This window comes from Musca vetustissima, unplaced genomic scaffold (genome assembly GCF_032173495.1).
Source record: "Musca vetustissima isolate MV318-11 ecotype Yass unplaced genomic scaffold, APGP_CSIRO_Mvet_v1 utg1079, whole genome shotgun sequence".
NCBI classification, from domain to species: Eukaryota; Metazoa; Arthropoda; class Insecta; order Diptera; family Muscidae; genus Musca; species Musca vetustissima.
In genome coordinates, this window is record NW_026885679.1 from 199,529 (window position 1) to 224,141 (window position 24,613).

The window sequence follows — 24,613 nt, forward strand, 5'->3', positions numbered from 1 at the left end:
CCTTGTATTTATTAAATTCTGTAGGTTCGAATTGTTGGTTACATGTCGTTACATCGATCACTTTCCAATATTTTACTTTAATATGATGACAATAATACAGAGTCGTCTGTATTCATTGACTATTTATCGATAACTATATTTGATTGATGGAAACATATGTTTTCATTTTATACTAGTTCAAATAGTTCCCAACAGTGAATAATTAAATTGAACCATTTTGTTGCGGAACGACAATTCTAATTTAATTTCTTATTTTTATGAAATAAATTTCGTATAAATATATAAATACTATAACAAAATGAATTTCGGTCCACCTCCGCCACGTGATGCCAACACAAAACCACAATTTTTTGAAAATCCCGATTTGGATTCATTGGCCAAACATTTTATCGGCAACATGCAAAGGTATTTTTGGATGAATGAATAAGGGTTATGATATCTGTTCTGTAGCAGAGATTGGAACACTAAAATTATTTTCGAATATTTTTCAAGATATCGAGAACATGTAGTTATACCCAAAAGCAATGGACCTGTGCAAATTAAAACTAATGAAGAACAAATGATTGAAAGGGCTGTGGAAAGTTGCACCTTCAAATCGATAACTTCTTGTGTAATGGGTAAGCCGTGGAAGACTTGTTGAAAAGTATAGAATATAAATTCATTTATCTTTTTTATCTGTAGGCTATGGTTTGGGTGCCGCCATAGGTCTATTTACAGCTTCCGTGAATCCAAATATGACGGATCCCTTGGCAACGGAACGTAAACAAACCGCGCGTGAAATATTCCGTGAAATGCGTGCCACCACACATTCATATGCCAAAAATTTTGCTCTAATTGGTTGTGTCTTCTCAGCCGTTGAATGTGCTATAGAGAGTGTAAGCATTATCGTTATTTTTGTAGTGTTTCTTAACATTTTTTTTTTTTGTAAAATTTTAGCAACGTGGTGTTACAGATTGGCGTAATGGCACTTATGCTGGTGCTGTTACGGGAGGTTTGATTGGCTTAAGAGCTGGTGTAAAAGCTGGAATCATTGGTGCTGCCGGCTTTGCTGCATTCTCAACTGTCATCGATTACTATATGCGTAGTAGATAAAAGTGTTATTAAATATTTAGATTATATTTCTAGAGCAGTTTTGTTAAAGCTAAGTGTTAACAAATACATTTTTATGTTAAATTATAATTATGTGTTGGTTATTACATGGTTCGATATGTATTAAGCATTAATATGAAATCATTGGTTCAGAATAATTTTTCAAGCCGATTATCGAATTAAAAACAGAGCATATTTGACAATTATATGATGAACACTTACTGGATGTTACCGGCCAATATCTTCTAAAAAGAAATAACCTGTACCATTATCTGCCGTTAATTTTAAAATTTTTCGCACATAAAACATCGATTTTGCAATTTTTAACAAATGTTACGGGATGTTGTATTTTTACTCCAACGTCCAATAAAAGAGAGCGGAGGGCGAGAGTACGTTTAACAATTCTTTTTTCAGAACCTACTGGGTAAATTTTACTGGAAAAGTAACCAGACATTCTAAATTTCTTCTAAGCAATAACCCGAAAATTTTCGCTGTTTTTCAATCAGCAGTTACTCTTAATTTTTTACCCCAAGTCAAAAAAATATTTTATATTTTGTAAATTAAAACTTCTAAAAATTTTAAAATATTAATTCATTTTATTCAATTTATTGAATTCCAACGATGTTTAATTATGTGAATTTTTGTAATTGTTATTGCTGTATTTTTCCAAACTAAAGAATATGCGCGTTCGTTTACTTTTCCAATAACATTCATTCAGTAAGAAATTACTGGGATTTTATACGAAATTTTCGTTTTTAAGAGCATTTTATTAGAAAAATGAATGGCAATACGGAAAATTTATGTTTTGCAAACACCTATTATACCTGCATCTTCAATTGATAGCGAGGTGGACATTTGTGAGATGCACAGTATTTTTTTAATTTTGTGCATGCCTTTTCTTCATCCATTTTTATGTTTAATGATAATCAAAATCAAAATAAATTTCACAAACATTCAAAATTTTCTCAAATTAATTCTCACTAAAAATATTATTATTACTTTATATAACATTACAAATTAATTAACTCAAATGCGTATATTAAAATTGGATTTTTGTTTCATGTTGTCCAACAGATTTTAAGTGGACTGTTTGTTTTTCAAAATCTGCATTAAATCTTATATGGAGAGACCTTCACAATTTTTTATTCTGTCTACTCACTTATTAACCGCAGCCAATGTGCATCATTATTTCATTGAATCACATCGCACAAAATGAAAAATAACATTTCATTTTTATTCGTGGAGTAATACAGACCTAAAAATATTAAAAGAAAATTATTATATAAAATCGCGTTTGTTTATCTTCATAATATGCCCTGGTTCAATTGGTGCGAGACTGAATTTGAAAAATATCAGCGACTTCAAAATAAAAAGCTGGAGAAAATGTTGAGAAATATGGAAAAATACAAAAGTCGTCAAATCAAAATATTATTTCTGGGTATTGGGTCATCCGGCAAGTCGACATTTATACGACAAATGCATATGTTCTATAAAGGATTTAGCGAAGAGGAACGCCAGAGATATATTGAAATAATTTTCCACAATATTCTCATTGCCCTGAAGATATTGGTTGCGGCAATGTCCTCATTGGATATTCCATATAAAAATAAACAAAATATAAATAATTCTAGAATCGTAAATGATCTCGAAATGAAAGAGTTTCGACAATTTCCGGATATGTTCATAGCTTCAATGAAGGAATTGTGGGATGATGAAGGCGTTCGGCAGTGTTTTAGGCGACGCAATGAATATCAGATAAACGATTCCATTAAATACTATATGCTACATATCGAACGAATTACAGAAGCACAATATTTGCCAAGTGATGATGACATTTTACATGTTCGGGCATGTACACAAGGTCTTGTGGAGTACAAATTTGAAGAGAACGATGCCGAACTTTGTATTATCGATGTTGGAGGGCAGCGTAACAATCGTCCAAAATGGTTACGGGCATTCGATGGAGTCAATGTAATTCTGTTTGTAGTTGCCATATCCGATTATGATAAGGTATTGGAAGAATCCGAGGATCATAACGCGTTGATCGAAGCAAAACAAGTATTTCGTAAAGTAGCCAATTGTGAATATTTGTCTGACTCCTCCATAATTGTGTTCTTCAATAAAACCGATTTGCTGGAAGAGAAAATTATGTATTCCGATTTGTCGGTGACATTTCCCGAGTTCACTGGAGCAAGCCGAAATGCAGATGCAGCGAAAAAATTCATTTGTGAAATGTTTTTGGAACAAGTGTTGGAACTAAAGAGAAAAACCCTTTACTCTCATTACACTTGTGCAACAGACACTGAAAATTTTAAAATTGTCTTTAAAATTGTACGTAAAAAAATACTCGAGAATTATTTAGAGACAATCAATATTTTGTAAAATATCAACAGTTGATGGATCTAAACTGAAAAAAGCTTTTACATCATTACACGTGGGCAACGGATATGATAATTTTGAAGTTGTACGAGAAAAAAATTATTTTGTCAAATATTTAAAGTGTAATTGTAGAGTGTGTAATGTAAATATAAGTTGCACTCCTTGCAGCAATATACCAGATGCAATTTTTACTTGAATAATCCCATTTTGCTAAAATTTTAAGTGAAAACGTTAAAAATTACACTCTATTTTAAAACTTTTAGCGAATTTTGAATATATATATATATATACCTTCTAGGAATACATCACAAATGGGTACAATCTATAAACATCGTTTACATAATCTAAAAAAATTAAACATATCAATGAATAAATAACGATTATCTGTGTCTACTTACAATTGTTACCAAATGCTATTTGTTCATTCCAAAGTCCAAAAAAGGGATTCGAGTGTGGCTGAATGTTACTTTATAATTTTTTCTAATAGTCAGCCGTTGGTACCGTCTCAAGAAATCTTTTCTGTTTTGGAAATTTCATTCTTTTGTATTGATTTTATACTCTGAGAACGCGGAATATTATGTTGCAGCCACGTCCGTTAAAACAGCACTGAGGAAAATTTAGAAATTTTGCCCGAATTTACACTATTGGAGTACAAACGTTGGGAGTGAGGGTCTAAACTGGAATATAGGGTGGATGTACCAAAAATACATGAACTACCCAAATAATAATTGCTATGTATCACACAAGTAAAATTATAAAAGTAAATTAAATAAACAAATTATCAATATAAAATACATTTTTACAAATTTTGGTTTTGTTTCGAATCAATAGATGTTTTTGATATTTCTTATATTCCTTTTGATGCTTTTGAAGTTTTTCCCCTTGTTGCTCAATTTTTGTTGCACATTGTCAATTCTATGTTAACAATATCTGTGTTTACAGAGATGTGGAATATTGCAAAATAGTGCCTAATCAAAAAAAAAAAAAAAAAATGGGGATTCTAGTGAATATAGGCCTATATCTGTAATGTCGATTCTTTCGAAAATGGTTGTGTATGTTATGAAAGATCAAATGCTATTTTATATTGGTGAAAATTCTCTATTGCATGAGAGCCAGTATGGATTTAGGTGTAATCGCAGCACTGCATTCTTATTGGATTGACCGGCAATATAAGAAAGGCGGTGTTGTCAGTAGGCTTAGAGAAAGCCCTTGACAACATTAATCATGCTAATTTAATTAGAAAGTTGCATCGCTTGTTCGGAAGGAAGCAGTATGTTTGTTGTAGGAACCTTGTTTCTGGAATGCTCCCAGTGAGTAGTGGTGTACCCCAGGGGTCTTGGTCTTGGGCCTCTATTGTTTGTTACGTATGTTAATGATTTGCTAGTAGTAGAAGTTGCATGTCATTTGCATTTGCTGATGACTTGTAGATTTAGTGTTCCGAGAGCCGGCAAGTAAGTGGTTTTACAAAATAGAAGACATTTTTTAATCTTAAATTAGCACCATGTTTTATAATTGTAATATTTTAATAAATAAATTATTTTATATAACTTTTTCATACATCACTGATGGAAACGTCGAATATTAATAATTAATTAACGGAAAGAACAGAAAAATCGATTAAATATATAATTTAACAAAAATGCGACATGCCGACTTTTGGAACCCGACATGCCGACAATTGGAAAAAAATGCCGACTATTGGCAAAAACATAATTACCTAATTGCCAATTTACTCAACTTTAATAAAAATTAATTCAACAAATTTTTATTGCATTGGGAAGTAAACAAAATTTTGAAACAGATTAACATAGTTACAAAATAGTGTAAAAAATGCACTCGGGATGGTAAAATGTTTAAACGTTAAAATTTACTCTGTAAGAATTTTCATGTTTATATATTGATGTCAAATGTTTTTCAATTAATGTAATAATCTGAATATTTTATTTTTTTGGTGATATTAAATAATATTCAATGTTGAAATGTATAATATTACACACATTTCGTGATTAATTGGGCTATATAATTTATATAGATATGAGGGATCGGAGCTACTTGAGCTTTCTTAAAATATTTATTATTAATTGGGAACACAATTATAAAAATGTGAGAAATCGAAACTACTGAAATGTTTAATTTTTTACATAATATTGACTTAAAAAAATTATTTGTGTGAAAGCTGTGCTACTTTATGATCTCTTTCGATTTCTGACTGAATCAGACATTTCATTTCAATCTAAAGGTAGAAATGTAGAAGAGAATTTTTAAAATTGTGTGGGTTCTATGTCAAAACACGGTTCTCTATTGAAAATATGCTGCTAAACACGGTTCAATTGAATTTAATGGGTACACCAAAACATGGCTTTCAGGACCAGTGGTACAAATATGACTAAAACATTTTGAAATCACTACCGAGTCTACAAACTAATACAGTTCATTAAACTGGTCTGGTTCTAGATTTTCAATGGGCTTGTAAATCAATACCAATGCTTGTTAAGGTTTGTAACTTTGCAGATATATGTTTGAAGATTTAAAGGAAAAGAAAAATAATTTACAATATTTTTTTATGGTTTTGTTGTTGTTTTATGGGATTAAAGAAAAGTCCATATTTTTGATGGCGGGCATGATAACTCCCCACCGGAACATTGGAATCCGGAAATTCCAACGGTGTTAGAAAGGGTACATGTCTGGCTCTCGTATGAACTAGGATTATTGACTTCGCTCAAAAATCAACAAAATGGCGGAAGATCTTGACCGATTCGATTTATCCTAGTTCATACGATAGCTATACACTCACTGAGAAAAGTCCCAAAATTTTAAATCGATCGGATTACTAGTTTTTGAGTTTTTGAGCACGCCATTCGCATAAACGCTGTTTGGAGAAAAATGCGTTTAAAGTTTGAGAAAAACTCTTTTCGTCACTTGATGTTCGCACAATAAATCGGCTATATCTTCAAGAGTTGTTGAGATTTTCACTTGAAATTTCATAGGAACATTCTTGAATTAGTGCAGATTCGAATTAAATCAAAATAAAAAATTAAATTATTTGAAACCCCTAAAGTGGAGGGTGCGGGGTTACCCATAAGCAATTTATAAGTTCTCACCTTTGTTCATGCAATAGATGTATGTGCTACATGTAATAAATACCAGACTGATGTTGTATGCCTAGTGACCTATGTCTGATTGACCAGTATTAGATCTAAATTCAGCAATTAAGAAAATAAAATATGTGACAGACTTTTTTGTTCCTTTTCCGCAAATTTCATATTCTGCGATATCGACCACAGCATAAAATGCGCAATTTTATTTTAAAACAATTTCCCCCATCACAATTTTACTTTGTCGCTCCTTCTGGAAATACAGTAATTTCTACTTTTTTATAATATCAAACTCTAATATAGGCCAGTGTGACCAGTTTCAAATTGAAATTGCATTTTGCGGTTGTATCGGTGTGGTTTTTCATTTTTTTTGTAGAATTTTTTTTGTAGCATTAAAGATGTTGTTACGTTGCTGTATTTCGATTCCTTTTGCTTGTGAAAGCAAAGCATATTGATAAAGGCTTCATGGTGATTCATGCGAAATATGTTTGGATGTATGTTTGTAGGTATGAGATGTTGATCAGCGGATGCTGTTGTTTACTTTTAGACAGTCCTAAGAACTGTTAAAGGTAACAAACTGAATGAGATTTAAAAGTACAAAGGATATATAGAATAAACTTATTTCCTAGAACAGTCCTAAAACGATGATTCACAGATGTGCGCTTAGAGGGCAGGAAATGGAAAAAACAAATCAAAATAACAAATATATATTAAACCTTATCAGGTCAGAGTAATTCTTTAAAGTCTTTGAGAGTTTTTATTGAATCATATAATGTCAGAGATTATTTCTTCAAAATATAAATTTGATTTAAGTATTTGAAGTGAATATGAAGCCACCTGAGTATTAAGCGGATAAATTAATAAAGGTTCTCTGAGCAATGTTTGGGTAAATGTGGAAAGGGACAATTAAAGTTAATTTTTGTTTGTCTTAGGACCGTACCTAAAGTCGTATGAGCGATATTTTTGTAGAACACAAGGACTGCAGATAGAAGGACAATATCATTTACAAAGCAATCCTTATTTGATATGAGTAATGACAAGTCATCTTATAAACAACCTGTTATCATAGCAAATATGCATCGATTGTCTTAAATCTATGTATGGAGATGAAGCACAATCCGGAGAACGTAGAAGAGTAAACGTATTATTGTATACGATAGAAAAGGAAGTTCTCATACGTCGGCTCCAGCTTGAGCAGCCAAATATTTACGAGCTTTATGTTCGCTCTATATGCCACAATTACGATCCTAATTGTTTTCTTTAAAAAAAAGAAGGTCTATATTTTGCATGTCAAATGGACCAAGTCTTTGAAAACAAAACCTTACCGGGGTTTACTGAAAGAATTTTATGCAGTAAAATTCTGAAAACTCTGTAATTTATGAATCAGCTGTTTTATGAACAAAAATGATGTTCAAAATATCCAAACATTTTAATTTCCAAAGTGCAATTTTACCCTGTGTTGTATAAAAAAAGTAGAAAATGGAAGAAAATTCGCAAATTATTTCAAAAGAGAATAAGTCTTTATTTACGTTTGCATAATGTAAGTCAATTCACAATAATGCGTTTCGACAGAAAACTTGGGAGGCAGCTGACATCCAGCTGGTCTCCCTGGACGATCTTATTAATAGGCCTTGACGGAGTATTTGCAAATTCTTACAAGGAAAAATTTACTCAGTAATAATTTTCTTGTACCCTCAGCTATATTTTAGTCAGCTGTTTCGACACAATCATTTTACTGGATGTTAGGTTCGGTTACGTAATTTGTACAAATTATTACAAAATGTTGTTCGTTTACCCAAAAGTCCAGTAAAAGAAAGTGAATTGAGAGCGCAGATTTGACAGTTGTGTTACTGAGTATTTGCAAATACTTACAAAGAAAATTTACTCAGTAAGAATTTTTTGTACCATCAGCTGTTATTTAATCAGCTGTTTAGTTATGTTTTGTAAGCAAACAACAAATTTGTTCTCAAACAAATTGATTGTTTTGTGAATTTCATTAAAATGGATAACGAGAATGCAAGTATTTATAAACAACATCAATTTTCCGTTTGCTATTCTTTTTAATGGATGTTGTTCGTTTACTTTTTGCAATTTTCTCTCTTAATAACGAAAAGTTCGTATTTACTCTCTACAAATTCTTACTGAGTAAATGTTACTGCTAAAACTAAACAAACGACCCTAATATGTGACCATGTTGATTCGTAAACATCTGTGTATAAGTAGAAAAATGTTCGAATTCCAGATACTGAAATTAAAAAAAAAAAAAACTTTCCTTGACCATCTACTAAAAATTGTACTCGCTTGCTACCAAAGTGGCAATAACGTCGCATTACAAAATTATCGACTATTCCATGCTCCTAAATCGACAGTGAACTGTACTGATTTCTCAGATACTTTTTCCCTCAGTGTAGTCAGTTATTAACCACAGCACAAATGTATATCACTCACACAGCATACACACAGAGACACGTTTTGCGGATTTTAAAAAATAGAACTTTTATATTTTTCTTATATTTATTTCTTGTTTAGTTGAAACAAACCACACATAAATTGTAAATAACATTTCATTTTTATTCGTGCAGTAATAAAGATCGTTGGACGATCCGCAGTCGAACTCAAAAGCAAAATTAGTTTATTACCAACGTATCTACCCCCAGTTTTCCTATCCAATCCATTGCTAATTTTTAAACAATTTTTGGCGGCATTATGGCTTGCTGCAATTTTTGGGAGAATGATTTTGAAAGACATCAGCGGTTGGAAAATAAAAAACTGGACCAGGTATTGAAAAATATCGAAAAACAAAAAAGTCGTCAAATCAAGTTATTACTCTTGGGCATCGGAGCATCTGGCAAGACTACATTCATAAGACAAATGCAGATTATGTACTATAAAGGATTTAGCGAGGAGGAACGTCAGAGATATATTGAAATAATTTTCCACAATATTCTCACCGCCCTCAAGACATTGGTTACGGCAATGGACTCACTGGATATTCCATATAAAAACACGCACAATATAAAAAATTCCAAAATCATCAAAGATCTCGAAATGAGTGAGTTTCGACAATTTCCGGATATGTTCATAGCGTCAATGAAAGAATTGTGGAGCGATGAAGGTGTTCAGCGGTGCTTTAGGCGACGCAATGAATATCAGATAAACGATTCCATTCAATACTACATTCAGCATATGGAACGAATTTCAGAAGCACACTATTTGCCAAGTGATGATGACATTTTGCACGTTCGGGCGCCAACACAAGGACTCGTAGAGTACATATTTCAGGAGAAAAATGCCGAGTTTTGTATAACCGACGTTGGAGGACAACGAGGTCAACGCCTTAAATGGTTACGGGCATTCGATGGTGTCAAAGTAGTTCTGTTTGTAGCTGCCATATCTGAATACGATCAGGTTTTGGAGGAATCCGAAGAGCACAATCGCCTGGTTGAATCGCAACGTATCTTTCATCAAATAGCCCAATGTACCCATTTCGCGAATTCCTCCATAATTTTATTTTTCAATAAAATCGACTTGCTGAAAGAGAAAATTAAATACTCCGATCTGGTAGCGACTTTTCCGGAGTTCACGGGGGAAAAACACAATGCTGATGCCGCCATGGCGTTTATTTCGGAATTGTTTTTGAAACAGAAAAGGAAACGGAATCTATACCATCATTACACGTGTGCAACCGATACGGGAAATTTTAAAGTCGTCTTTAATGTTGTACGAGAAAAAATACTCAAAACTTATTTAGAGGATACGCATATATTGTAATGATATTAGAAGTAAACAATAAATTTTCTGTAATTTAATAGTTAGTAAAAATAAATGTATTGATAAGGCCTGAAAACACTAATATTTCTCAACTCAAACTGATTTTTTTTTCTTAAAATTAACTAAATTGTTAATTTAGCCAAAATAATACTACCTAAATTAACACTATGACACTTAAATTCTGCTGCACTCTGGGATGGATATTAAGCCGGCTATCAGTCATAATAGCTTTGTTAGTTTATACAAATTATTACAAAATGTTTTCGTTTACCATGAAGTCCAGTAAAATAGAGTGAATTGAGAGAGCAGATTTGACAGTTGTGTTACTTAGTATTTGGAAATTCTTGCAAATTTTCTGTAAGAATTTTCTTGTGCCATCAGCTGATATTTAATAAGCTGTTTTATGTTTTGTAAACAAAGATCAAAATTGTTCTCAAGCTCATTTATTGTTTTTTGAATTTTATTTTGATTTTGTATCATTAACAATAAAATGTATGAAGAAAGCGCAAGTATTTATAAACAACTTCAACTTTCCGCTTGTTATCCATTTTTCTAATAAAAATGCTGCTTTTTTGTTTGCACCAAATGGTTTGTTCTTTTAATCAGCTGTTTTCGTTCTCTCCTGAGAACGAAAAATTCGTATTTACTCTCTGCAAATTCTTATTGAGTAAATGTTGCTGGGAAAGTACACGAACGAACCTATTTCCGAACCTCCAGTGATTTTTCCGAATCCGAAACTTACAAATTGAATTGGAAATTCGATGGATGGGCAAACACATAAGAGGACTTCAGGGTTGGCATGTTATGTTGGCTTCTATTATGTAAAAGAATAAAGGGTAACGGCGTCCAAATTTAAGTTCCTTTATAAATTGGTATGTCATACAATGCCCTTACATGTTTAGTTGGATTTGTATAAAATTTCAATTTATAAAGGAATATCAGAGTCAAACTTGATTTTGGACCCCGATCTCCAGGTCATGACTGAAGACCTTTTATGTGTTCCCCCATATGAAACTATCCTTCACAATCTTTTAAGTAGTTAAATTTAGAAAATTATTTTAGAAGGAAAAAAATGAAGTGATAATAACAACCAAAGCCTTCCTACATTATTTTCACGATACTGTCGGTGTTCAATTGAATTTGGCGTTGCTGCCAAAAGAGTGTTGGTTCACTTGCACTCACGCTATTTTCATTCCCACGTTTAACATGGATTTAAGGAGCAGTGGCTGTAATGATCAAAACGTAGTACAGAGCAAATCCATAAGAATGTGTAGGTATGTATGTACATACATACAGTGGTGGTCACGTAATTAAAACATTTATTGTGGTAAACATGTTTTGATCAGCCCTCGATTCGTTTAAAGTATTTTTCGAAATTTTTTTAATTCAGAACACTTCGATATACTGCACTTTAGAGATTTAGTGTGAAAATAGAAAATTATTGCATGCAATTTTTCCATAAATAACGGTTTTTATGAAAATACATCGACTTTGAAGTGGCCACGTAATTAAAACATTGAGTAATTTGTTGCTTTACTGCATTTTTTTGAAAATATTTTTAAAAAGGCTCTTTAATTTAGTTAAATTATGTATACTAAGAACTGATAAAATCATTTACATATATTTTTTTTTTTGAAAATAACGGTTTTTATGAAAATACGTCGACTTTGAAGTGGCCACGTAATTAAAACATTGAGTAATTTTTTGCTTTACTGCATTTTTTTGAAAATATTTTTAAAAAGGATCTTTAATTTAGTTAAATTATGTATACCAAGCACTGATAAAATCATTTACAGATAAATTTTTTTTGAAAAAATCTGTAAAATCTATCAAAATTTCCAGTACACCTAACATTCAGAAAATCACCTTTATTATAGAAAATAAAAAATGCACCAGAAAAAATTAGTAGAAAACAATAAATAATTCTCAAAATAAATAAATATTTGAAATAAAAATTCAAAAAATGGGAATTAACCTAAAGGAACGATTCAACTTCGATAGCCTTTATTGAAGAAGGCCAGAATATTTTTGCAGTATGTGAGAAAATATCGATCGATATTGGCATTTTTTATATTTAATTTAACTAAATTAAAGAGCCTCTTTAAAAATATTTTCAAAAAAAAGCAGTAAAGCAAAAAATTACACAATGTTTTAATTTTGTGGCCACTTCGAAGTGTTCTGAAGTGTTCTGAATTAAAAAATTTTCAAAAATACTTCAAACGAATCGAGGGCTGATCAAAAAATGTTTACCACAATCAATGTTTTAATTACGTGACCACCACTGTATATTTGTTTATCAAACTTCTTTTAATCCCCCTCCGAACAAAACATATTGAAACAATCATCGTATGGCTCTACAACGAATACAATTCAGTAAACCGGTCTTAAAAGGTTTTATAAACTTTGCTTTTTCATATATATTTATATATTTTTTGTATGTACAAGTATTTAGATGCAATTGCCTTTTTTTGGGAAACCTACAAACAGAAATTGCGATTCTTTCATAAACGAGAGGAGAAAATATCAGTCGTTTTGGTACTGAATACTCTAAATCAAAAATGGAATTAGGGTTAAGATTTCGGAAATTCGGAATGGTTGTGGACAAAGTTCCCATGGTACTAAATAGGAATATTAAAATTTGATATTCGAAAATTGGATACTTTATGAAGCTAGGTATATCATGTATTAAAAAAATGTAAGGAATGTGGGGTGTGGTTTAGCCAAATGTAGCCGCGTTTCCCAAACGAAGGAGCTGTAATTTGAATTTGATGTTTTTGGAGGTTAATAAAAATCTTTTCAAAAGTTTTTCGATTTGGGAATATGTTTTGACATAGTCACCATATTACGGGCTCGCCTCATTTTCGGGATTTTGAAGGTTTACACACTTTTTCCAACCGAAGGGCAGTAATTTAACATTCCATGTGATTCTATTCTATACTGTTAAAAATCTTTGTAGACAATTTTAGATATGAGTCCACTTTTAGTTTTTTTTAATGATTTAATTTTCGTTTCAGGATTCTTTTAATGTGGCGCCCAATTTTCGGCATTTTGAAGGATATATTTGCAATTTGTTCTTCTTCTTTACTGAATAGTTTCAATGGTTCATATTTTGACTTAGACCGCACCGTTTTCCGAAATGTTGATGGTTTTAGCCGCATTTGCAGTAGAATCGATTGTAAATTGTGACTCAGGGTTCTTGGAAAAGGTTAAATATATTGGCATCTTCGATACAGGTTCATGTTTAGATATGGCCCCATTTAATTTTATAATCAATAACTGGGTACATTTGTACTTTTTTTGTCGCCTCCACCATAGTATGGAGGGTATATTCATTTTGTTTTTCCCTTTGTAACTCATCGAAATAATAAATTCCGACCCTTAAAAGTATTAGGTTGGGGAGAAAGAAATTCATTATTATATAAACTATAGAATTTTATTTAACACGCTTCGGAATGTCCAAATATTTTTTGTTTATGTTGCCATTTTGAAGGTAACTTCATAATACCTCTCTCATAAAAGTCCTGCTCTCTATTTGTAAAAAAAACTCCAGTAGTCGATTTTCACAATCTTCCCTAGATACCAATTTTTTATCATTAAAGAAATTTTGCTATGCAAGACAAAGATGATAATCGCTTGGTGCCAAGTCCGGACTGCATGGCAGATGCAACCAAGCTCCCGAAATTTCTGGCAAGAGTTGGCGAATTTTGCTATCTCCAAACGGCCCAGTTGTTGACAGTAGAGATCAGAATTTAGCGTTTGGCCATATGAAAGCAACAAATGCATAGTAGAACCTTCCTTAGCCCCTGAGCGATGTAACGATTGCTAACATGCCGGTCAACTTCGATCATTTTTCCGATTTTATCGACATTTTCGACGACCGGCCTAATGGATTTCTTTTTCCCCAACCTAATATATAGTCGTATGGGGAAGTATATTATCACTCTTACGGTTACTCCTGTTTTAAGCGCAAAAATTATTATCGTGTTAAGTTTGTAATTTACTACTTTGAGTTCTTATGGGGTAGCAAATCTCTCTATTAAAATTATAAATATAGGAAAATTTTTTCGGGTAGCCATGTGAGATACCCCTTATTTTGGATAACAAATCTTCCTCCAAAAATTATTAATATTTGCCCCCTTTTAGAGGTAGTCTTTATATAACATATTTTTTATATTAAAATAGTTATCTTAATTGTTCCGCGTTTAGGGTTTGGTTCTAAGACTCTGTTGTAATCATTCTACCTGCGGAGGATATCCAGATCAAAAACTAGAACGTAAGGTTCGAGAATGAACTATATCGGCCCGCATTTAGGCCTAGCCCCGATATAATGATACCTACTAATTTTCGGTATTTGAATATTTAGCGTAATAGAAGGTATTGTGATGCAAAAATGATCGTTCCGAAGTTGAGATATATAAGTCCTCAATTAGAGATAACACCTCATATAATGATAACTACAAATGATAATATTAAGGTTAAATGTTCCGCCTCATGTTGAAATTTCTTGTCATTTTCCCACCTTAGAGTCTTTAGTGTTCTCAGGGCATAAACAATCCACTAGCCAACAATTTGCAATAACATAATCCACATTTTAAGAAATTTTTTGAATGCACATAAAATGGTGGAGGGTATAGAAAGTTCGATCTGGCGAACATAACGACGTTTTTACTTGTTTAAATCAAACTCTAATATTTACCAGTAAACCCGGTATGAAAGTGGAGCCTTAGGCTTTCGGTTATATTGTTTTTTATATTTTGTTTTATGCATCGTGAACATTTTTTGTTGTTGTTAGTATCAAAGGGGTGCTGTTATTATTTTTTTACCTCTGTTCCTTTCAGCATTAACCTTTTGCCTGCAAAAGCCAACCATATGATGGTGATGACTAAAATGTTGGATGGATGGATGGATGGTGGTGATTCATGTGAAATATGTCTGTAGCTATGTATGTGATGTAGATCAGCGAATACTGTAGTTCACTTGTGTGGTGTCCTAAGAACTGTTATTGTTAATGAACTGTATGACAACTGTATATAAAAAAAAAATAATAACCAAGACTTTATTTCCTACAACAGTCTTTACAAATATAGTCGGAATAAGAAACGGGAAAAGGATGATTCGCGGGTGATTTAATGTTAAAAATGGGCAGGTGTTATTAGCAGGATGTGAAAGAGATTATTCAACATAATCGACGAGATTTGTTCAAAGAGTTTGGTGAATTAAACTTTTTCAGATTTTATTAAAAGTTTCTCTACTTCGAAAATTAGCCATGGGTGTCTAACATGACTTACCTAGGAAATGGTTGCCTAACCATTAGGTGATTGTTTGGATGTCTGTGGCACCCAAGCATCGAAAACATCTTGGTGTGTTAACGTAAGTGGTCTCCTCATGTAAGTGGTCTATCGATGATACCTTGTCGCACTCTTCACGTCTGCATTGTAACAGAATTAAATGTTTTTCATTGCATTGCACTTTCGTTGTTTAACCACAGAATTGCTTACAATAGATCGGCCTACTGCTTTATATGTTGTCCACAAGGTCTTTTTATCAGCTCCCCAAATACAGCCGGTTAATGACTTAAGAACCTTGTTCCTGCTCTGGTCTTATCGCAAACGACTTATAAAGACTGCAGGTTAAAATTTTTAATTATTTGTCGGTGTTATGGAAACTTTGAAGTACCCACATCAAAGTACTCGCAGTCCATGAGGTAAACAACACATATTTTTCGATAGCAAATGTCTGTCCGACTGTTGTAATCATGATGGAGATCGCAATATTTAAGACTTACTTACTTAGCTGGCTTGTTACAGAACCGTTGTTCCATAAGCCGAGCTTAAAAAAGATTTCCAAGCGCGTCGGTATTGTGCGCAAGTCCACCAATTTGGAAGACCACGTTCCAAGATGTTGTTTTCTACTTGGTCTTTCCATCTAATTCGTGGCCTTACCCTTCTACGGGAACAATCAGTAGGCTCGCTTTTATATGCCTTTTGTGCTGGGGCATTTTCATTCATCCGCACAACATGGCCTAGCCACCGTAGTCGCTGCAGCTCAATACAACTGACTATGTCGATGTCCGCGTATAAATTGTAAAGCTCGTGGTTCATTCGACGCCGATATTCACCGTCGACGCAGATCGGCCCGTAGATCTTTCGGAGAATTTTCCTCTCAAACACCCCAAGAGCTGCCTCATCTGCTTGCGCAAGTACCCATGCTTCTGATCCATATAATAGCACGGGTAGTATCAGCGTCTTGTAAAGTGTGAGTTTGGTCTGGCGGGAGGTGGCCTTTTTTCTAAACTCTGTTGGCCATCACAATCCCTCTCAGAATTTCAAAACTTATGTCATTCGTTTTATTTATGGCGGTACCAAGGTATATAAAGTCTTTAACTACCTCAAAGCTGTAGTTCTCAAGTTCCACAGTTGGTCCGAGTCTACTGGACGTCTTGCGCGTTGATACCATCAGCTTGGTCTTCTCGCCGTTTATTGCCAGACCCACTTTGGCAGACTCCTTTTCAATTTGTCCAAAGGTGGCTGTTACCGCAATGTTCGACCCATTATATCGATGTCATCGGCGTAGGCGGGTAACATGTGCTGTTTGGTGTACAGAGTGCCATTTCTGTTCACCTTTGCGTCTCGTATGACATTTTCCACTAGGATGTTAAAAAGATCACACGACAAACTGTCACCTTGTCTGAATCCTCGTTCGGTATTGAAGGGCTCCGATAGGTCCTTTCCTACTTTAACTGCTGACCCTGTGCCACTTAAAGATATCCAATATTTAAGACAGAGCTCTGAAATTTCGCACATGCATTTCTAGTACTTCTAGGATGTTTGGTATATCGAATGGTATTATATGGGTTACCACCACGTTTTGATGTAGCCCCATATAACTGTACCCCTTATATTCGTCATTTTCAGGATTTTGAACACGTTTTTAACGGAATTGACTGTAACATGGTATTTTGGATTATCTGTGTATACACACAGAAAAAAGCGAATGTAAAATCAACATTGCAAACTGTTGATTTAATGCCTGTATCAAAAATTAATAATATTGATCGAAGTTTCAGGGTATATCCCATATAACGGTTCCCCCAATATTCGGTACACGCTTTTGACCAAAGAACTCAAAATAATGCACTACGAATTGAAACCGGTTGTGTCCAGATGACGATCGTCGATCACCATTAGGAGACCAGGATGCTGTCAGTCACTCAACATAATGTGTGGTTGACTATATAGTTTCTGCCGGCATGCTACCTGCTGTGTAATCCAAACCATCACAAAATTATGACCGATCCACAACAGTAATCCAACATCAGTATTTATTTCAGTCGCAGTCGTAAAACCACCAAGACGTCATTCCATCGGACGTCAACAGGTCGTCGATTGGCGAACACGATGTAATCTGTGCACCAGCTGACGGTCTCCAAAGCCATAAATGGCCACTGATGCAGAGTGTGTTTTTCCTAGGCAAACCTGTTGTCAATTTGTATCGAGAACGCATTGTTCCAGAAATCTTAAATATGACACCAAAGCCCTCAAGACACGCACTTTAATTATTTAGACATCATATTTCCAAATTTCAGAGTTTCCAGCTCTATTGGTTCACCTAAAATTTAAATTGTACCAAATTTAGTACATCTTAGTACGAATTTCCAAAACTTTTAAAAATCCCATTCCTACATCCCAACAGTGGTCCTAATGTAAAAGTTCAAGATTGCGGCTCAATCGGTTCATCCAAATCCACATTTTGTACCATTTAGTACTAATTTCCAAAACTTCATACATCGGTTTACCCAAAATTTAAATTGTACAAAATTTAGTTCGCATTAGAAGGAATTTCCATAACTTCCTAATTAGCTCAATTCTAACTCCAACAGTGATCCTAACTCCAAATGTCATGATTCCAGCTCTATCGGTTCACGGAAACCCAAATTTGGTACCATATAGTACACATGCGTACGAATTTTAAAAATTCCCTATATACCCCAGTCCTAAACCCCAAAAATGATATTAACTCCAAATTTCAGGATCCCAGCTTTATTGGTTCAATCAAATCTATATTGTACTAATTATAGTACGACTCAGTACTTTTCGTACACATAAGTAAAAAATTTCCAAAACTACTTACATATGCCAATCCTACACTCCGGGGGTAATGTCAATTTCAAATTTCAGGATTCCAGCTCCATGTGTACCTCTAATTAAAAATTGTACCAAATATTGTACCATATCGTACTTTTCGTATACATGAGTGCACCCTTTTAAAACCACCTCATTTTATCGACCCTAGTTCTCAACTTTTATTAGCATTCAAAATTTCAAGTTTTTAGCTATATCTACGAAATTGTACCAACTTTAGTAAAATTTAGTACTTTTCGGATACTGATGATACGAATGCCCAAAAAAACTCATTGATAGTGGATTTATAAATATTGAACATTTTGACCCTTTGAAGGGGGAGGTACCAGAAGCAGTGGACCAATGGTTTCCATCTTTAGACTTCATCTAGGCTTGGTAAAGATAATAGGCTGAACAAAGTTTAGTTCAAATCGCATTGTCCGTTAGCATGATATTATAAATTTATTTTTGGGGTTTTAAGCCAATATTTCGATGAGGCACATTTTCACTGTATCAAAGTGTATATACCATTATTCATAAGGATGATGGTATATAAGGCTTTAATCCATGGGTTTTTGACTTTCAGTTTCTAAATTCCACGTACGACTGGTATCCGCAAAACTTGGTCGGAGGGTAGCTACGTCGAGGTTCTCGAACAGCTTGACGTGATTGTTGGTTACTAATACCTTCGATAAGTTAAGAGCCACCATAACTGTTTGGCCTGTTGTGGTTGAGTTCCTTATTAATATGCTCTAAAGTTGAGTTGTTCCACAACTAACTAGTTGAAAGGAACTATTCCGCAAAAGGATATTAGATGTGGAGGTACATTGCGAGTGGCTGCAGCTGTGTCCCGGAAATTTCTCACTGCTACCGAACATCTGAAATATTGTTCCATTATACTTCTGAAACATTGTCCGTCGTTGCAACAATGTTTAGACCTTGATGGAAGATATTCATCCGAGTCGATTCGGCATATATGTATAACATGTCGCCGTGGTTTCATTAGATAGATTCTTACACTAGATTCTTACCAGAACCAGACAGTTAAAAATGCAAATAAAAAAGAATAAGTGATTTCAAGGTATAACAGATTTTTTATAAAGATTTTCTATAAAGATGTGCTGAAATGTTGGTTTCCCACACCATGGTTAGTGTATAATGAAATCTCTTTCAATTAATAGTCTCTTCATTATTATGCTTTCAATGAGAAAGCAAACAGATCTTTTTGTTGTTATTATTATTTTGGAGTCATAGCAGCAGATCTACCATTCTACAACTCTCGTACTACAGAAACAGCAGCAATGTTTTTTTTTTATTTGCTCGTCAATACTATCTTTGCCACTCATTTCCAGTTTTCTTGAAAGTTTTCAGTTCAAATTGTAACTTTAAAGACAACGGACGTATGCGGTTGCTTCGGCTATTGTCGGTGTGGCTTTTAATTTTCGTATTCGTGTTTTTGTTGTGATGTTGTCGTTGTTATTGTTTTATTTTGTTTTTTTCTGCGGATGCATTCCTCAACGAAGCCATGGAGCAACAACAACAACAGAGATAAAATAAAACGCGTTTTCATGGTACTGGTCTCGTTGTCGATCGTTAGCGTGTCGTGTTTCCCCATTTCGAAATCCCAAAATCATTGAGAACTTGAGACCTTTGGTAGATTTTAATGAAGCGTTTCATTAGGGCTTTATGCGGTACGGTACAACACGGCGGGCGGAATTCATACGAACGAATGTCAAATTGTTATCAATCAGACATTGAGTGTGTCGTTCAAACATGTTGTATCTGTCCGCTTCTTAGACCTCAATAATGATTTATCCATCCGCTCAACTCCGTGCCTGTCCGTCTGTCCCATCTAACGAAGAGTGTTAACACTTCAGATGGAAGGAAGTGTACGGCATAACGAATTTAGAAAAAAAAAACAGAAATAAAATTATATTGAAAATATGACAGACAGACAACAGTGAGTGCATGCAACACTTGAACCGGTTGTGAGAAGATTTGTCGATTGTTTTTTCGTCTTCTTCTTCATCGATTCCAATATATTGAGTGTGAATTAATTAAAAATGATTTGAAAATAATTATTAACGAAATGTGTGTATGTTTGTGTAATAAAACAATGACCTGTGTAAATAAAAAAATAAAGATATCGGTGCGTTACGGCCGTATTGTCCGACCCTGTGTTGTCTTGTAAACCCAAGTGGAATAAATAATGCATCTGCATATAACGAAGTGTACCATCAAATTATTTCTCACGCACTTTTTAAGGTCAAAACACAATCATCGACTTCCAATACAAATGCATTCATTCATAAGCATTCACACAATCGTCACGAATGTAAACAAAACAAATTGTACGACGTTTGTTTGAAAAGTATAGCAAATTTCGAATTTACGTGTGTTAGGTGGTGCTTAGGTGGTCTGTTACTTGTGCTGACAAGGTCGGTCACAATGTGGTTTTAAGTAGGTAGATGCACCTGTAGAATGTTGATATGCCAAAAAATATTTTGATAAAATGTAAAAACATCGTTCGATTGCCAGAACATTTTATACCGCAAGTAGGTTTTTTATGTCTGAGAAATTAAACACCAAATTATAGACAACTCGTTAGCAAGAAAGCGGTCAAAAAAACCGAAATACGGCTTAAAAAAGTACCGAAATACAAAATATTTGCATGATGGAGGCTCCACCTGCAAACAAAAGGGTGTCCTACTGATATTAATTGAATACGCTATATTCACATCGATCAGGACTGTTACAAGTGGGCTATGTCATGGTAAATAGAAGAAAGAAATACCACATCACCACATTAATAGAGTAGTATCTCGATTATTGGACGTAAACCAGGTTCGGTGCATGTTTCGAGGTTGTGGAACTGAGAAAATATTTAATATTTTTGTTTGTTTTGTGCAAACTTGCTTTTTCAGCACTACACTGCTTCTGAGTCTCTGAAGCGTCATAATATCCTTTAAGGAAGCATTGCTTTGCTCCGCCCTTTCTAAACAAATATTAAATGCTGATATAGTCTACTCCGGTGTAGCTTTCTTTGTACTGTGTACCACGTCGTCAGTTTCTTCATCAGCATCGTGGGTTAGGTCAGCATCGGTTAGTGCTGTGGGCGCCAGATTCAACGATCCATTCCTCAATTTCGGAATAGAAATTTTGGTGCAATGGTTATATTTACTCAAGCAAAGTCGCAATGGATTCATCAAACAGTTTTTGAAATTATTACCGGATTGAAGATATGCTTACAGCAGTCGCTAGAAAGCAAATTGCGTCTTTCAAGTTGATATTACGCAGAGAATTGTCAATTGACTTAAAAGGCTTTTTTGTAGTTCATTTTCTTAAGCCTTATAACGTTCTGGTTCATGGACTGTATAAAAGCTGTACAGTTTGTAGGCAAGCACATTACCACTTTTTTGGGATGTACCATTATCAATAAATAAATGAGCTTTTCGGGAAGAATGGAATGTTTTGAGGCCAGAAATGTACACACCTCTGGAACAAATGTTCTGTGAAACGATTCATCAAATAGGGCCAACGTCATCCAAGCACTTTTATTTCCTTTGTAGACAACCGCCATTTGAGTAAAATTCTTGAATGAACGTGGATTTGACCAATAACCATTAATTTAACTCTATAATTTCCAGCACCATTCGTACAAACCAGAAATGTTATTCGTCCTTTACTGATTTTATGTCTCGGAGCGGAAGCTTCTTTTGAGTGCACAAGAGTTTTATCGGGCAAAGGCTTCCAAAAGAGGCCACACTCATCAGTGTTGTAAATGTGGTCCGTTTTTAAATTCTTGTAAATTCTTGTGTTTAGTTTTTGCAAAAATAGGTTAACAGAAGCAGACTTATTCGACAGTTTTCCCCAAATATTTTAAGACTCCGGATTCCATGTCTTTTTTTGAAGTTTACAACCCAACCATTGCTAGCTTGGAAGTCACTCGGATTTTCCTTGATTTTGGCATGCAGTAATTTGGGCTTTTGCTCGTTGATTTGCAAACCATTTGAACAATGCTCTTTCCATTTTTGGGAACTCCGACGTTTAAGTATTTTTCTTTTACCGGGACCAGATTCAGAATATGGACGAACTTTTTTGTGGTGTGTTCATTTTTCTTAATACGAGTTATTGTTGATCTATGCACTTGAAAACTTTTGGCTAAGCAGTTAATGGAAAATCCTACACTTATTTTCTTTAGAAAGTCAGCTTTGTCTTTAATTGTCAGCAACGTAAAATTTTTCATTGCCATTATGAAACCGAACCGTGAAAAAGTCAGCTTTAAACTGATTGAAATTACTACATTTCATAAGCAGGATAAAACTATGGAAAATCCCCGAATTTTATTTTGTCTATGAAAATGTTGCGAGTATCGAGTCGCAAGTACAGAGTACGTAACTGAAAAAATTGCTTTGTTGCAAGAATCGAGGTGTGGCAGAATCGAGATACTTCTGTAATATTTATTTTTGGTTGAAAGATTATCTACCTAATCGGAATTCAAAATATAAAATTACACACAACTTGCTTGAATTTTGTTCTAATCAAGAATATGTACCTAATGGCGTCCACGGTGAATATTTCGAACTGTTGCCAACGGTCAGTTGTAAGACGGGAATCAACATTTGGGACTTCTGGAGTCCAATAACGAAGCTCATCATTCTTTTCTTCTTGATGTCTGAACATCAATAGTGTGCTTCTTGGTAACACCAATGGTTAATGTCATAGCCTTATGGAGAAAATCCACGATTAAATCCTCTAGAGAACCCCTAGATTTTCAGGCCTATAAGAAGAAGAAGATAAATAGCATATTTTTTTCGAGGTTTTAGAATTGGAGAACCCTTTGTATATTCTTGGAGGGTAAAAAAGATATACATGCTTGAATGAAAAAGTATTTATTTTAAATAATTCGAACCTCGTAAATTCACACAACGATACGTTACGGTCATTCCTAGGGTGATATACACACATCTACATTTATTCTCCAGAAAGTACAATGACCGTTCCAAATTTCAATATTTGGTAATAAAATATTTAAAAAAATTGACGCCATAAATGCAAATTAAATAATGGACCATTATTAAATCATTCCCTCAGACATGTCTACCGACTTTTGAACAACAATAACAATAGCAACAAAAAAAAAACAAACCAATTTCGAGAAATTCTTTGTGATTTTCGCTGCATTCCGCTGTTGTTGTTGTTAAATTTTCACAATAAACATTGAGTTGAACGTTCGTTTTTTTAGAAAACTGACTAATCTTAATGTGCACCAGTCGTCCATAGCTACATATGTACATACATGTACATTGAGGAGTGTGGTTATGTCGAGGTATGAACGAACTTATCTTCTTTTATATTTGCGCTAAAAATTAACAGCTGTGTGCGAATGAATCAATTTATGAAGACCAAGAGGCGAACAAAAATAAATACAAAGTTCAATGAAAGTAAACGTTTCGACCGACTGGCAGAACCACTTAGGAAAAACGGTTCCTTTAGTAAACATCATACTGTTGCATGTGTGAAACCGATATGTATGGTGGTATGTAGGTGATTGATTGTTGGTTGCATACAACAAAGCTTGAATTGGAGGCACATTTGAATGAATATGTTTCTAAATGTATATGAGAGATTCAAGGTATTTGGACCCACTCAATTTATAACAGTGGATTCAAGGCAAATTATATAAATAAATTTATAATATAATAGGGGTTTAAGATTAACCAGTGACACAAAATCGAGGTTATGGTCTGGGAGATGAAAATTTCCTTGGGGAGTATTTTACAAACCCAAAAGGACAAATTCGGTCAAGGTTTTGAATTATGGCGTGATGATTTTTTTTGTTGATAACGCTAAACGAAGAAACAGCTTTTAGTCTTTGCTTTCGGCTATTGCATGTATTCAGTCAAATCGAATGAGGAATATTTTTGTAAAACATATTCTCTTTTTATTTCGAGTCATTGTGTCTTTTTCGTTCTTTTTTCTTGAACAGTACAAAAATATCGTTCATAATGGCGGAAAGATATTGAAGTTACCTCAATTACATAGTCCTATTAGAAATATCTATTTGAATAAGTAAGAGTATTAAGAAGTTTTTTCCCGGCATTTGTACGGTTACCATTCCCGAACTTTGTAGGCCTGTGGAATGATCATTTGGTGGGT

The 24,613-nt window shown here is 33.9% G+C and overlaps 1 protein-coding gene across 2 annotated transcripts; it reads left to right on the forward strand.

The window, feature by feature from the left end:
- The first annotated feature begins 296 nt into the window (after window positions 1-296).
- Window positions 297-24,218, forward strand: LOC133332910 (mitochondrial import inner membrane translocase subunit Tim22). 2 transcript variants are annotated; one of them, XM_061541280.1, is made up of 4 exons: window positions 297-405; window positions 493-617; window positions 682-875; window positions 937-1,101. In XM_061541280.1, exons 1-4 carry the CDS (start codon window positions 299-301, stop codon window positions 1,090-1,092), a joined length of 582 nt encoding a protein of 193 aa, XP_061397264.1. In that variant the 5' UTR covers window positions 297-298; the 3' UTR covers window positions 1,093-1,101. The 2 variants fall into 2 exon arrangements, 1 of the variants encoding a protein (XP_061397264.1); XR_009754434.1 differs by lacking the exons at window positions 682-875; window positions 937-1,101 and adding an exon at window positions 24,194-24,218 and having other exon boundaries at window positions 392-405.
- Window positions 24,219-24,613: the final 395 nt, after the last annotated feature.